Here is a 13,409-nt window from a genome sequence, read left to right on the forward strand (position 1 = left end):
GGTCACTTTTCCTGTTTTTTTGATAGGCGCGCACAAGGAGGAAAAGAGACAGGATAGTAAAGGTGAGGGAAATACAGCTTCTGTTGGCATTCTCAGAATTCCACATGGCAGGTCAGTCACAGATGGATGCTCTGGATTGGCAGGTCTGTGACAACAGCCATTGTCCTAGGGTCAGAGTCATCTCCTGGTCTGGGATGTCATCTGGCTAATCTAGTCCCTCTCCTTCATCACTCTCTCTTAGACTGGGTAGAGCTGGTAAAGGAGAGGGCTGTCATCTCACTGTGCTGATGCCATACGGTACAGTTGACCTCCGGATCAAATGGAAAGTAGTGGGGCAGAACGGAATGCACAAGGGAAGGGGAGATAGAGCAGACTCTCATGTGTCTCTGGCTGGAGCCTCCACTGTTGTGGTGGTGATGGCCTGGTGTCCCTGCGCTGATGTGCCGAGGTTTGGATTTCATGATGCAATTATTTTTGGAATCCATAGACAAAATACAAGTCCCTGGAGTGGAGCAGAAGCTGGACCACTTCCCTCTCCTTCACAAATCCCTCAAAGTCTCTTTTTAAGGGCCCCGAAAGGGGGGTGATGTGTGGAATAGTCCACCTTTTCAGTATTGGGTTCACCAGTTAGGTCTAACTCCAACATGCCAAGTTTGGTCTACTAACTTCCAGTCCCACACTTTACCAGGTCTGGCCTCAGCACAGTCTTTGAGTTAAATGGGTAAAGACTTTTTGTTTAAACTAACTCCAACCTTTGTTTCTCACTTTTACTGATCTTTATAAACAATTTTATGTAACAGAGTGAGTTTGGACCTCTTAGCTTTTCCCATTAACATTTGTTAATATGGGTGATGGAACATTTCATATTCTTTGGATGGAAGAATATGAAAAGTAGAAAATTAGCTAGTAAGTTACATACCCAGTGTGCTATGACTGTCTAAACTGCAATTAGATGCCCACAGCTGGCCCGTGCTGGGTGACTCGGGCTCATGGGGCTTGGGCTAACAGGCTGTTTCATTGTGGTGGAGATGTTCAGGCTCATGCTGAAGCCTGAGCTCTAGCACCTACTCCCTGGCAGAGCCCTATTGTGAGGCTTCAGCCTGAATGTCTACACTGCAAGTAAACAGCCCCATGAGCCACGGTCAGCTGACATGGGCCAGCCATAGGTTGCAGTGTAGACATACCCTTAGAGGCCTGAAAACCATCTGCTTTTAGCTTGCCTTTCTGCTCACAGCACTGTTGCAAAAAGTGGAGGAGTTTTGGCTGGCTAAGCCAGACTCATCTTAGACAGAACAAAAGAAAAAAGATAGACCTGTAGTGTCATTTTCCTTCTCTATTAGCAAAAACCTAAAGTTTACATCCCAGACGCTATTCAAGATTTAGCCAAACCCTGATGGGAGGTGGTGCTGTCATCTGGTTCCATTTCTCTCTGGCCGGGGATGAGTTTGTCTTTCAGCTACATAGCTGGGAACCTCATCCTATTAAACTAGCTAATCAAAACACACTCCTTTTGATGATTTCAACTATAAACACTTCTCCCATTTCCCAGTGCCAAATCTGAGTGAGTGGCATTACAACTTGTGTATGGGGTCGTAGCACCACTCAGGTCTGACCTGGCCATACCTCTGTCATGACAAGGAGTAGTCAGGCCAAAACTGAGAGAAGGTGAGGGCCCCTTAACTTCCATAGTGCACAGGGCCCCAACAGTCTCTAATCCAACCCTGCTTCTCTTAGCTTCAAAAAATTTGTCTTTATTGAATTCTATATTTTGGAACAATAGCACCTATTCACAGAAAAACAGCAACATCAAAAGCAAGATACAAATTAAAATCTATTCCAAAGAAGTAAGAACAAAGGCAAACATGATTTGTTAACTAGCTATACATATGACTAAAATACACGGTAAGTATTCAATATCCAGCACCACTACTGGTGGTGAGTGACCAGTCATACAAACAAATAGGATACATTTAAGCAAGAAGATTGAATCTGAGAGACAAATTATACTGTCTCTTTTGCCGCTGAAATGGATGACCCTAATTAAATAGAACACTGCCCCTCTTTCCTCTGTTTGTGACAATAGTTTTTGGGTGGTGGTTTTTGTTGTTGTTTTTGTGGGTGTTTTTGTTTGTTTTTTGTTTTGAGGAGAAGTCTTTGTTGCACTAACAACCAGTCAATAGTAGTGGCAGGATGTCTTGTATTTCTAGTGTATGATAATACAGCTCTTGATTAACTGCAAAGTAATGAGTGAATCTGATTTATATTTGTGTAATATAATAAAGTGCAGATAAGGGAAAAAGCTGGAATTACTGGGAGGCTTGTTATTAATTATCATATGTCTTGGTAAACTTTCCTCAAAGAAAGCCAATGACGGACATGTCTAAAGTAGAGGTAATAATATTCACTTTCATATCATGAATATAAGGAATTGCCTGTGGGTGGTGTGATAACCTTGCCTTCCCCTCCACAAGGTAACTTTATATAACACACCCAAAAACATAGACGCACATCTTGTATTCTTATTTATTTTTTTAAACTAACGCACTGCTTTCACTATTGGAAGAGTTAGCACATTCGCTGGGAAAATAATCCTACCATTGTTCCTTAACCCTACTTGTATGGGCAATTCATTGCAACCTTTATGGATTTTTATCACTTTTGCGTATCTTAACTATTCAACAATACTCCCCTTAAAAATACCACACTGACTTGGATTTCTAATGGATCTTCAGAATGTTTTAAAACGTCATGGTCTTGGGAAGAAATTTCCTCTTTTTAAAAAAAAAAAAAAAAAAAAAAAAGGCAGCGTTTCTACTATATTTAGGGCTTGTCGTCTTTAGAACAAGAGATACATTAACCTTGGGTTCAACTCAAGCAGATAACATGTGATAAGATGCAACTTGTCCTATCTGCACTAAAACTTACTATCCAACATGTTAAACATGTTTTTGTTTTCTTTTCGCATTGTGATGCTTTTATTGAAAAGACTAAAGTTGAACAATATAAACTTAATTACCCTCTGTAACATGCAGCATACCATAACATACGTATGCAAAAAACATTTAACAACCTTAATGTTAAACTATAAAATATATATTGTGATTGCATGAGGGCAAGACAAGGTTTTCCCATATATCCCTGAACACTGGCAAGTGTAGCATTTGCCGTACCTGGCTGATCAGTTTCTTGGCTGCATTCTGACACCAGATGTTAAGTGAAGGAATACTGGCCAGGACTGGTGGTAATACAAATATTATTGGCTTCAATATGCCTGTGATAATTCTCATGGCATGCTTAAGCTGGGTGTCTACTAGTCTAGTGTGGCAGAGTTTAACCAAACTGGAACACAGTATTTTCCTACTGAATAGTAGACAGTTTCTGTTCTTGATCTCTTGCGTTACTTTCATAGGACTGGAATGGATTCTGGTGGCCATTACGTCGACAAGGAGGGTGTCTGAGTTGAGGGCCCTCACCTCGGAACCGCCTTAATACAGTCTTTTATAAGGACAAGGTGCAACTCAGGCTGCACCCTAAATTCCTCCCTAAGGTAGTCTCGCAGTCAGGGCCAGCTCTAGACACCAGTGAAGGAATCAGATGCCTGGGGGCGGTCAATAGAAAGGGGCGGCACTCAGTCCGTTATTGGGGAGGCACATCCAGGTCTGCAGCAGGTCCTTCAGTCCCTCTTCAGCGGCACTTCAGCGGCAGCCCAATTGCTCCGCTTCAGTCTTCAGTGGCAATTCGGCGGTGGGTCCTTCACTCCCTCTTTTCCTCTTCGGCGGCAGTTCAATCAGGTTTTTCTTTTTTTTCTCTCCGCCGCTTGGCAAAAAAGATAGAGCCGGCCCTGATCACAACTGCATATGGGCCAGGACATTTGTTTGCCAGTGTTCTTTCCTAAACCCCACATGGACCCAAGTCACCATAGCCTACACACTCTGAATGTCCGAAGGGCCTTGGCGTTCTATTTGGAGTGGACTAGGCCTTTCCGCAAATTGACACAATTATTTGTCGCCATAGCCAACAGAATGAACAGTCTTCCAGTCTCAGCGCAGCGTATATCGTCATGGATTGCAGACTGCATTCGCGCGTGCTACAAGCTCGCCAGGGTTCCAGCCCTGGCGATCATGGCCCACTCGACCAGGTGCAAGCGTCTTCAACAGCGCAGGTCCCGGTCCAGGAGATTTGTAAAGCAGCCACCTGGTCCTCGGTGCACACATTCACAGCCCATTACGTGGTCAATCAGCAGGCCAGAGATGATGCGACAGTCGGCAGGGCTGTTCTCCAATCAATTGTTCCATGACTCCTACCCTCCTCCTATGGTAAGCTTGTGAGTCACTTAATGTGGAATGGACGTGAACAAGCACTCGAAGAAAAAACTTTTACCTACCTTTTCGTAACTGTTGTTCTTCAAGATGTGGTGTTCACGTCCATTACACTTCCCACCCTCCTTCCCCTCTGTCGGAGTCACCGGCAAGAAGGGGGGTCGGGTCGGCAGGGGTATATATGCACTGGCATGGAGGTGCCACTCTAGGGGGCTCCCCAGCCAACCCAACGGGAGCCGCTAAGAGAAAAAGTTTCCGACGTCCATGCACATGGCACACGCGCACACATAATGTGGAATGGACGTGAACAACACATCTCGAAGAACAATCGTTACAAAAGGTAGGTAACTGTTTTTTTTATTAGGGTTTGACTTTTCTAAAATACAAGTGATTTAACTTTAAAATTAGTCATTAAATATTCAAAACCACTGGAAAGATCTGGTGTGAATGAAACAGCAGTTAAAATTGGCATGAACAAAGATTGGATGAACATGGATATTATACCTAACATTCTTAAGTATTACCAGCATGCATGAGATTAATCCAGTCTCTTGACCTTATGTAAGCCTGGATCAGACATTTGACCTCAGTTACATCTGTGGCTTCTGTGACATTGCAGTCTAAATAATTTTATAAAAATATGCTAATAAGTGAATATAATGTAACTGGAATATGCTTCATGAAAAAGGTCTCTTGTAAGGTATCATTACAAAGCTTATAATCAACTGAGTGTGATCATCCTATTTGTATAAATGTACCTCTCCTGTATCTGAAACTAGAAATATGAAATATAACTCTGAGGGCCTATTGTAATTATGCAAAGTGTGGGCCATTAATGATTTGTTTGGAATCTTGATGACTTCCTTTAACCAGGACAATTGTCTGCAGATGGGTGTGTTTTTACCTGTAAGTCTTCCTGTATACGTGTGTGCTGGCAAGTGGGCAATGAAGTCTTGCAGTGACATGTGATCGTGTCACCTGAACTGGAATCCATCTTTAACCTGGTGTCTTTCCATTTAGAAGGAGGGGGTGGGAACCCAGAGAGGGACAAAGGATTCCCACCTTATGCAAAAGATATATAAAGGGGTGGAACAGAACAAAGGGAGGAGAGGAGCCATCATGAAGAATCCCCTAGCTACCACCTGAGCTGGAACAAGAGCTGTACCAGGGGAAAGAATTTGTGCCCAGGCCTGGAAGGTGTCCAGTCTGAAGAAAAAACTTACTGAAGCATCTCTGAGGGTGAGATTATCTGTATTCAGTTTGATTAGACATAGATTTGCGTGTTTTATTTTATTTTGCTTGGTTACTTACTTTGGTTCCAAGTAGTAACAGACAGAACACTTAAATCCTACTTTCTGTATTTAATAAAATCACTTTTTAACTTATTAATTAACTCAGTATGTATTAATACCTGGGGGAGCAAACAACTGTGCATATCTCTATCAGTATTATAGAGGGCGAACAATTTACGAGTTTACCCTGTATAAGCTTTATACAGGGTAAAACGGATTTAGTTGGGTTTAGACCCCCATTGGGAGTTGGGCGTCTGAGTGTTAAGACAAGAACACTACTGTTAGCTGCTTTCGGGTAAACCTGCAGCTTTGGGGCAAGCAATTCAGACCCTGGGTCTGTGTTGGAGCAGACGGGCATGTCTGGCTCAGCAAGACAGAGTGCTGGGGTCCCGAGCTGGCAGGGAAAGCAGGGGTAGAAGTAGACTTGGCACATCGGGTGGCAGCTCCCCGGGGGTTTCTGTGATCCAAGCCATCACAGCTTCTATCTCCAACTTAGTCTCAGAGGTTCCTAGAATGTAGGTGGGGTTTTTTCACCTTTGAGTTGTTGGTTGTTTTGAAGATGCAGTTAACAGAATTTGAAAATCAGCCTTTAAAAAAAAAAATTATTGGAGGTGTTTTTCTAGTTTAACTCTGAGGATTACAATAAGGAAAATGCTATGAGGAAATCAACACTAATCTTAGGGGGAGGGATAGGTCAGTGGTTTGAGCATTGGCCTGCTAAACCCAGGGTTGTGAGTTCAATCCTTGAGGGGGCCACTTGGGGATCTGGGGCAAAATCAGTACTTGGCCCTGCTAGTGAAGGCAGGGGGCTGGACTCGATGACCTTTCAAGGTCCCTTCCAGTTCTAGGAGATGGAATATCTCCATTAATTATTTATTATTTTATTGTAAAATGTGAACCCTGACACTTTGGTTCATTGGGTCAGGATTGCTTATGCCATAATCTGAACTCCTCTTTCTCCATCTATCAAAGTCTGATGACTTAAAATCATCAGTAAAACTGACAAACTACGTAACAATATTAATACAGAGTTTTTTCAAAACAGAATTTGCAAATACTTCTCCCAAACTTAATTATTACCATTTAACTGGTGAAAGATAAAAACCCCCACACAATGTACAGACTAAGGCATATAAAGAGTACTTCTGTTGCAAAGAAATAGTGCAAATTATGGTCTGTTGTGCCAGCTGGGCACAGTGCTCCGAAGGGGCAGTGCAGAGGCACACCCACCCCATTAAATGTTTTGGGGAGGAACCTGAGGCAGAGTTGCCCAGCACATAGTGGAGCAGATCTGTTGCTACACTCATTTATTGACCTGCTTGTGTGCATGATCTTGTTTCCCTAAGCTGATGCTAGGGCAATAGCCTCGCATATCCTCTGTGCCCCCTATTTAAGGTGCTGTTCACTCCTGTGGGTGTAAGGAAGGAGCTGACCCTTCACCTTCCTGAGTGCAGTCACTGCACCTGTTCCTAACCCTTGCAGAGGGTGAGATGGAGGCCTCCAACATGGGTACATGTAAAAACAAGGTTGAGTCTGACACTAATGCAGACAGAAAACTCTGCAATAACATGATTCCAGACTGTCAGTGTAAGATGGTGTGCAGTGGGTATGAAACCTACTTCACAGAATTCTCTAACAAATTTCAGACTTTCTTCTATGGATTCCATAAAGGAGAGATGTTCCACTTTAAAAAAAAAAAAAAAAAGCTTCACTCTTGCACAGTTAATACTTTTCTTCTGGACTTCCCAGAGCACTAGCAGTCTTCCACCTGGGTGAGAAAATACCACCCACCCTGGCCTCTGTATGAAGATTCTTCTGAATTTTCCTGCATTCTGGAACTTTCTCCCAAAAGCATCCACAGCTAAATCAGCAGGATTGCATCCACCAGCAGAATTTTTAAGTTGCAAAAATGTTTGGATCAGGGATCAAATTTCAGGTGCCGTTTGGAGAATTTTTTCTCCATTCATCCCCAAATGATGCTTTTGAGTCGATTTAGCACATGACTCAGCCTCCTCAACTACACATGAGGCCAATGACTTAATGCTTCAACCAGCATAAACATCTTATCTCCACAAGATCCCTGAATCCAACTTACAGCTCTACCAGGAAGTGTATATATTAGACTGTTTACCCATATTTGACCTCTTTGTCTTTATAATGTAAAACGTACAAAAATCATCTTGACTGGTGCTGCTTCTATGAAATCCTAGAAAGAATTCAGTGACTGTTCAGCTGGGTTGCTGTACCACGTATTAGCCTAAAAGTTGTGGGTACTCAGCACTACTCAGGATGTTTCCAAAATAATTGATACAGTCCAGTCTCTCTATTCAAAGGGGTATATATTGTATCTGAGGGAAGAAACTGGTGTGATCTGGAAAGGACAAGGAAATAACATAAAGGTAAAGAGAGTGTTTAAAGAATAAAAACAATGACCTTGGGGCTTAACAGAAAGCAGGGAAGCTTTGAAAAAGGATTTTCAGAGGTGACATATGGTCAGAAATTGTGAGGAAGTGCTGCAGTGTTGATCTTGATTAAAGTCTTGCAGACTGTTGCCATATCAACACAATGTAGAAGGTGATGGAGTGGCAGCTTGAGCCATGAGCGGGAAGGAAAGGCATTGGCTTTTTATTATTCAAAGTGGATGTAGCGCTTGTAAAAAGTGCCACAATAACAAACCCAGAGACTACGGTTCTTTCTTTATCTCTGGAACAGGTACAGGCTGCCCTGAGCAGGGGCAGTACACTTGTAATTCAACCTGTCCCACACCATCGGGGGGGAAACCCCTTCTAGGGCTGAGATGGTACTTAGGTCTCTACGTTCATTCAGTTAACAAATGTCTAAATAGTCCTGGCAGGATTCAGTGTTGCTAAATGTTGATTTCAGCTGACACACACTGAAATCAATTGGGGGCGGGGGGGAGAAGCAGTTGGTAACACTCAGTACAAGTGTAGCCCACCCCCTTGCACCTGCAGGGATCAGGTGTCACCGGCCCTGTGGCAGCGCAGAGAGTCCCCTGCAGCTCCACTGTCATGGCTCCACTCCCTCACCCCCATGGCAGCAGGGTTACAGAGGGTTCCCTGTACTGCCACAGGGCAGGTGACAACCCATCCCTGCAGGAAGGAGATGTGGGGAAGGCTTCAGTCCTGGCGGAGAAGCAGAAACCCCCCAGCCAGGACTGAGAGGAGGAGAAGGACAAGCTGTGGCTACAGCGAGGCTATCCAACTGCCAAATGGCTCTGTCCCCAGACAAGAACCATTTGTTGGTGCCACTAGGCATAGCTACCAGGTAACTCGGAAGGGTGGAAGGCCATAAGTGTCGATGGAAACCCCCCTGCTCTGGGTCTAAGTGAGCCAAAGTAACTCCATCTTGTGAACTTTAACCAGCCTAAATGCTAACAGCCTAGAAGCAGAACATGTAACAGTCAGCGTTTTTAGCAGACAGCTGCAGTTTCACTCAAACTAGCAAAAGCAATAGTGATAAGGAAGAAGGGGAGGGGAAGTCTACCACGTCTAGGCCAGCAAGGCCAAAGATAAACATGCGGACGAGAACTTTTCTAACACGCCACAATGTAGTGCCTACTGTAACTGCTGTCGGGAAGGGAGGGGTGGAGGGGAAACAAAACAAAACAAAAGGCTTGCACATGCACCTTGGAATATAAAATGGGAAACTTGCTTGTATTTGTTGCGCTTCTGATTTGAGACATGCTGGTCTCATGAGTGCCTTTTTGAGATCTCAAATAAACTTGGTTTGCTTCTCCACCCTGGTGTGTTTATCAGTGCGGCGCACACCGGGCAACGAACCCCCTCGGGCCCTCTGGGCTGGCAACACATTCAACAGCAAGGTGGCCTCCCTTGCGGCCTGGGGCACATCCTTCTCCTTCCAGTCCTGCCTGGGAGTCTCTGCTCTGCTGACCAGGACCACTCGCCCCCTTGCGACCCAGTGTCCAGGGCCTCTCAGCTTTGCAGGAAGCCTCCTGCAGCCCCACTGCCAGCACTACCCTAACCCCACCCTTTCCCCTCACTTAATTTCCAGCAACTGGGAAAAAAATAAATAAATAAAACTAGTTAAAAATCAAACAAATTTTAAAAATAAAAATCACTATGAATCATCAAAATTAGGCGTCGCAGAGCCAGATTTTTTTCCCCCAATGTATAAACCTGTGGTGATGGTGGGTTTTGGAATGTAGAATAGTAACCATGCTGCGATCACATGGCTGTTTCACAGAGATTGCCCAACAGCCAATGGCAATGATTTCCAGCCCATATATTTCCCCCCACCACCACAAGTGTCTGTGTGTAAGAGTGAGCCCACAGCTCCCAGAATACTCCAGTTTAGGGCTGAATTTTTTTTTAAACTAAGTATTTTGTAAGCATGAACAGGATAAATGGTTGTTAATCTTCATTCCCAACTGTCTTGCCAAGAAGCAGTATATGGGTCACTCCTAGGAAGGGGCCAGCCCTGCAGTGCTCTTCCATTTCCACTCTCTCCCAGTCCAGTTCTGATGTCCACAATTCAAGGAGGATGTTGAAAAATTGGGGAGTTTATAGAGAAGAGCCATGAAAATGATTAAACTATTGGAAAACATGCTTTATAACGGTTGGTCAAACTTAATGACCCTCCAAGCCGTATATGACTGTAGTAAGTGAAGGCCCTGATAAAGGCCCAGTATGAGGCCTGAACTAGAGTAATGGTCAAGACTTCGCTAACATAAAGCAAAGTTAAGCTGTGAGCCAGAGGCAGGCCCTGCTCACAGAAGCTGGCAAGGAAAGGGCTGATGTTGCATAAATATATATTCACCTAGCAAAGTTAAAGTATAAACATGGTACCAAGACATACTATACGGGAACATTCCACAGATAACATGGAACAGGCCGACCCATCCCAATGACAGGGGCAAAAGGGTAAAATGATGGATAGAGTTGTTTGTATCGAACCAACATGTACAAGGTGAGAGGCGGCACCTTACTATGTAGAAGGGTTATACCTTACTGCATAGAGGGATTGCACCTCAATATGTCAGGAGTGATGTGTAACTTGTTTGTTTAAGAATATTGTGTGTATAAGAATGTATCCCTGGGGTGGTGTCTTTGTCTTTCCTTTAGGGGGCACTTGGATAATGTTTTCTGGATTTTCTCCACAACCATGAGGGCTAGAAATGTTTTTTTTTTAAACAGAAGTTGACATTTTCACCAAATCACTTGCCTCCAGGAGCTGGGGCTTTAAGAAAAACACCAAATATCACAAGTATCACAATAAAATGATGGGAGTTGACAATACTGCCGTTCTTGCCCTAATGAACCTACAATCTAAGGCCCTGATCCTGAAAACACTTGAGCAGGTGTATAACTTTTGGATTCTTTTAAGGGAGGAAGCCAAACAGAGTCACGCCCCATCCTGTAGTGTAGGATCTGGGGCTGGCAGTAATGCATCCCTGCCCGATGTGGGGTCAGAAATCTCTTCATTGCCCGAACAGGCCAAGGAAGCACTACTGATTTCTTGGCCATGGAGACAAGTCCTCTCCCAGGCTCTTGTCCTAGGTGCTGGTCTTCAGCAGGGGGAAGCAGTCACCATTTGCTGGCTCTAGGCAGGTGGATAGTTTGGTTTCTGCCATATCTGGGCCAGGTGCCTTTTGTTTGGCCATAGTTTCTAACTGTTAGATTAGCCCACTGCTACCTTCTGGTTTTTGTTTGTTTGTTTGCATCTTCCTCTGAAGCATCTGGCACTGACCACTGCTCTTGGACTAGATGGACCTTGGTTTTGATTCCATCTGGCAATTCCTATGTTCCCTTTGCTTTATAGGTTCCTGGTGAGCTGAGGAGTTGGAGGAGTTATTCCTTTAGCAAAGCAAGGTCCCAATGGAAAGAGCACATGGTCTCTCAGCCATTAGGTCAGTGACATTGTAGCTAGGCATCACTTCCAGACGGTGCAAAAATATCGCAGCCGATCCATCCACCAGGTCTCCCCCCTTTTCTCTCTCGGAAGGAGGTAAGTTAGCCCTGACCTGCTCACTGAGTCTAACCTTTGAGAGGCTAGAAATGCCTCCTGTTGGTGGACATGAAAGATGAAGATGAAATATAAAGGGCTACTTCCAGATGTCCCCATTCAAACAAACTTCTCCCACCCCTGCCCCCACGATGTTTTAACCTGATCCTTTTCTTTTCCAGCACAGGCTTGAGTTCACTGCACTTAATCCCTAACACAAGCCCTGCCAACATCTCTCCTAGCTTATCTTTCTGCCTTTCTACTCTGCGACGCTCCTTTGGTTTCCTCGGCCAGCGACATTGCCTGTGGAGAAAACATGATGATCATCTTGTGCCCGGCGGGGTTCTGTGGCATGACCCTCAAGGCCGGGGCCACTGTAGCTGCTGTCTACGTGATCCTAGTGACTGACATCTACCTGATCTTTGAGGTTGGCCACTTGGAATGAGCAATGACAGACATGGCACAAATCAAGCCCTTCAGCTTAACCGAAGTGGGGAAGATGCTACCGTATTGCTACTATACAGCCATCACGCTGGCTGTCATGACCTACTTGGTGTGTGTCTTCCTCTTCTACTCAGTCCAGAAGCGGCTCTACATGGGCATGTTCGCCTATGTCGCATGGATCATCTTCTATGACCTGGCTAACTGCCTCATCATGGCCCTGGCTTACCGGGTCTCCAAAGAAGCCTGATTTTCCCTCAGCCCCCTGGAGTGGTTTGGGCTGGCCATCAGGATCCCCATGGATTGTTTCTGGCTCTCCTTCGTTGTCACATGTGCCCTGATAGTTATTGAAAGCAAGGGACAAGGAAGGCTGTCGCTCTAGGAACGTGTCAGAACGCTCTAGGATGAGGCGGAGCTCTAGGAACGTGTCAGAACCACCCAGGTTTAGGTTGGGCTCCACTGCTAGGAAAGGCGTGTGAGGGGAGGTATTGGAGCAGTATGTTGGGCCCCATTTTCATGTGTTTCCTGCTGATGGAGATGAGAGACCATTACCTGTGTAATCTCCTTCCTCTGTTGTGTAATTCAGTGTTTCTCTTGCTGTTGCTGCATTTTCCAGGCTCTGAGTTCAAGTCCTGAATAAATACCCCAAAAGCCCATGATTTATATTTGTGTTTTAGGTTTTTCCCCTGGCTTTTATTTTGCATCAGGAAGCCACAGGGCATGGGAGTCAGCAGAACTGGGTCTATCCAGTTCTGCTACCGAGTCACTAAATGACCTTGAGCAAGTGTTGTCAGATGCTACCGGTGTGGTGCTCTGCTTTCTCTTATGTTGATATCACTCGGCTGCGTGCATGTGTTCCCTCTGTGTGCTGCCCCAGCTCTACTCAGATAGCTGACCCAGCACACCCGAAGAGAACCCCCAATAACCACAGAGTTTAGTAAGATTCAAAGTCACGTCAACAAGGTTTATTGTGACCATGGACACAGTTGCAGTTCCCTGTAGATTACTTAGTCTACCGGGCATATTATGAGAAAGTGCCTCTTGGCAATGGACCCGGCTCAGTCAGTGGTGGGACTTTCCACTGCCCCCTCGGCCAGACAGTCCCTTATGGTGGGCCTGAGAATGTTAGGCCCGGGACCATAGGTACATGGGGTTTAGTAGCCCATCTGGTATTTCATCAAGGGCGTCGTAGGGCCATACAAACTATGCCCAGGATATAAATGGAAATTCTAGAATGTATGACTTATTTATTGGTATTATATAAGTATGAGTATATGTATGTGTATGATATAGTGCTTAAAACTTGTGTGCTTTAACAGACTTATTATTCAATGTGATTCAGCTACTGTGCCTTAACTCCTTACTCTATGAAGTG

At 44.7% G+C, this 13,409-nt stretch overlaps 1 protein-coding gene across 1 annotated transcript; it reads left to right on the forward strand.

Annotated features, from left to right (window-relative positions):
- Positions 1-11,898: 11,898 nt before the first annotated feature.
- On the forward strand, positions 11,899-12,821 carry TMEM217 (transmembrane protein 217). The gene is given in 2 exon segments (XM_034757923.1): positions 11,899-12,413; positions 12,415-12,821. Coding segments are annotated over 2 exon segments (603 nt in total). The 5' UTR covers positions 11,899-11,909; the 3' UTR covers positions 12,514-12,821.
- The last annotated feature ends 588 nt before the right edge of the window (positions 12,822-13,409 follow it).

The sequence above is a fragment of the Trachemys scripta genome, chromosome 1 (assembly GCF_013100865.1).
Source record: "Trachemys scripta elegans isolate TJP31775 chromosome 1, CAS_Tse_1.0, whole genome shotgun sequence".
Lineage (NCBI taxonomy): Eukaryota > Metazoa > Chordata > Testudines > Emydidae > Trachemys > Trachemys scripta.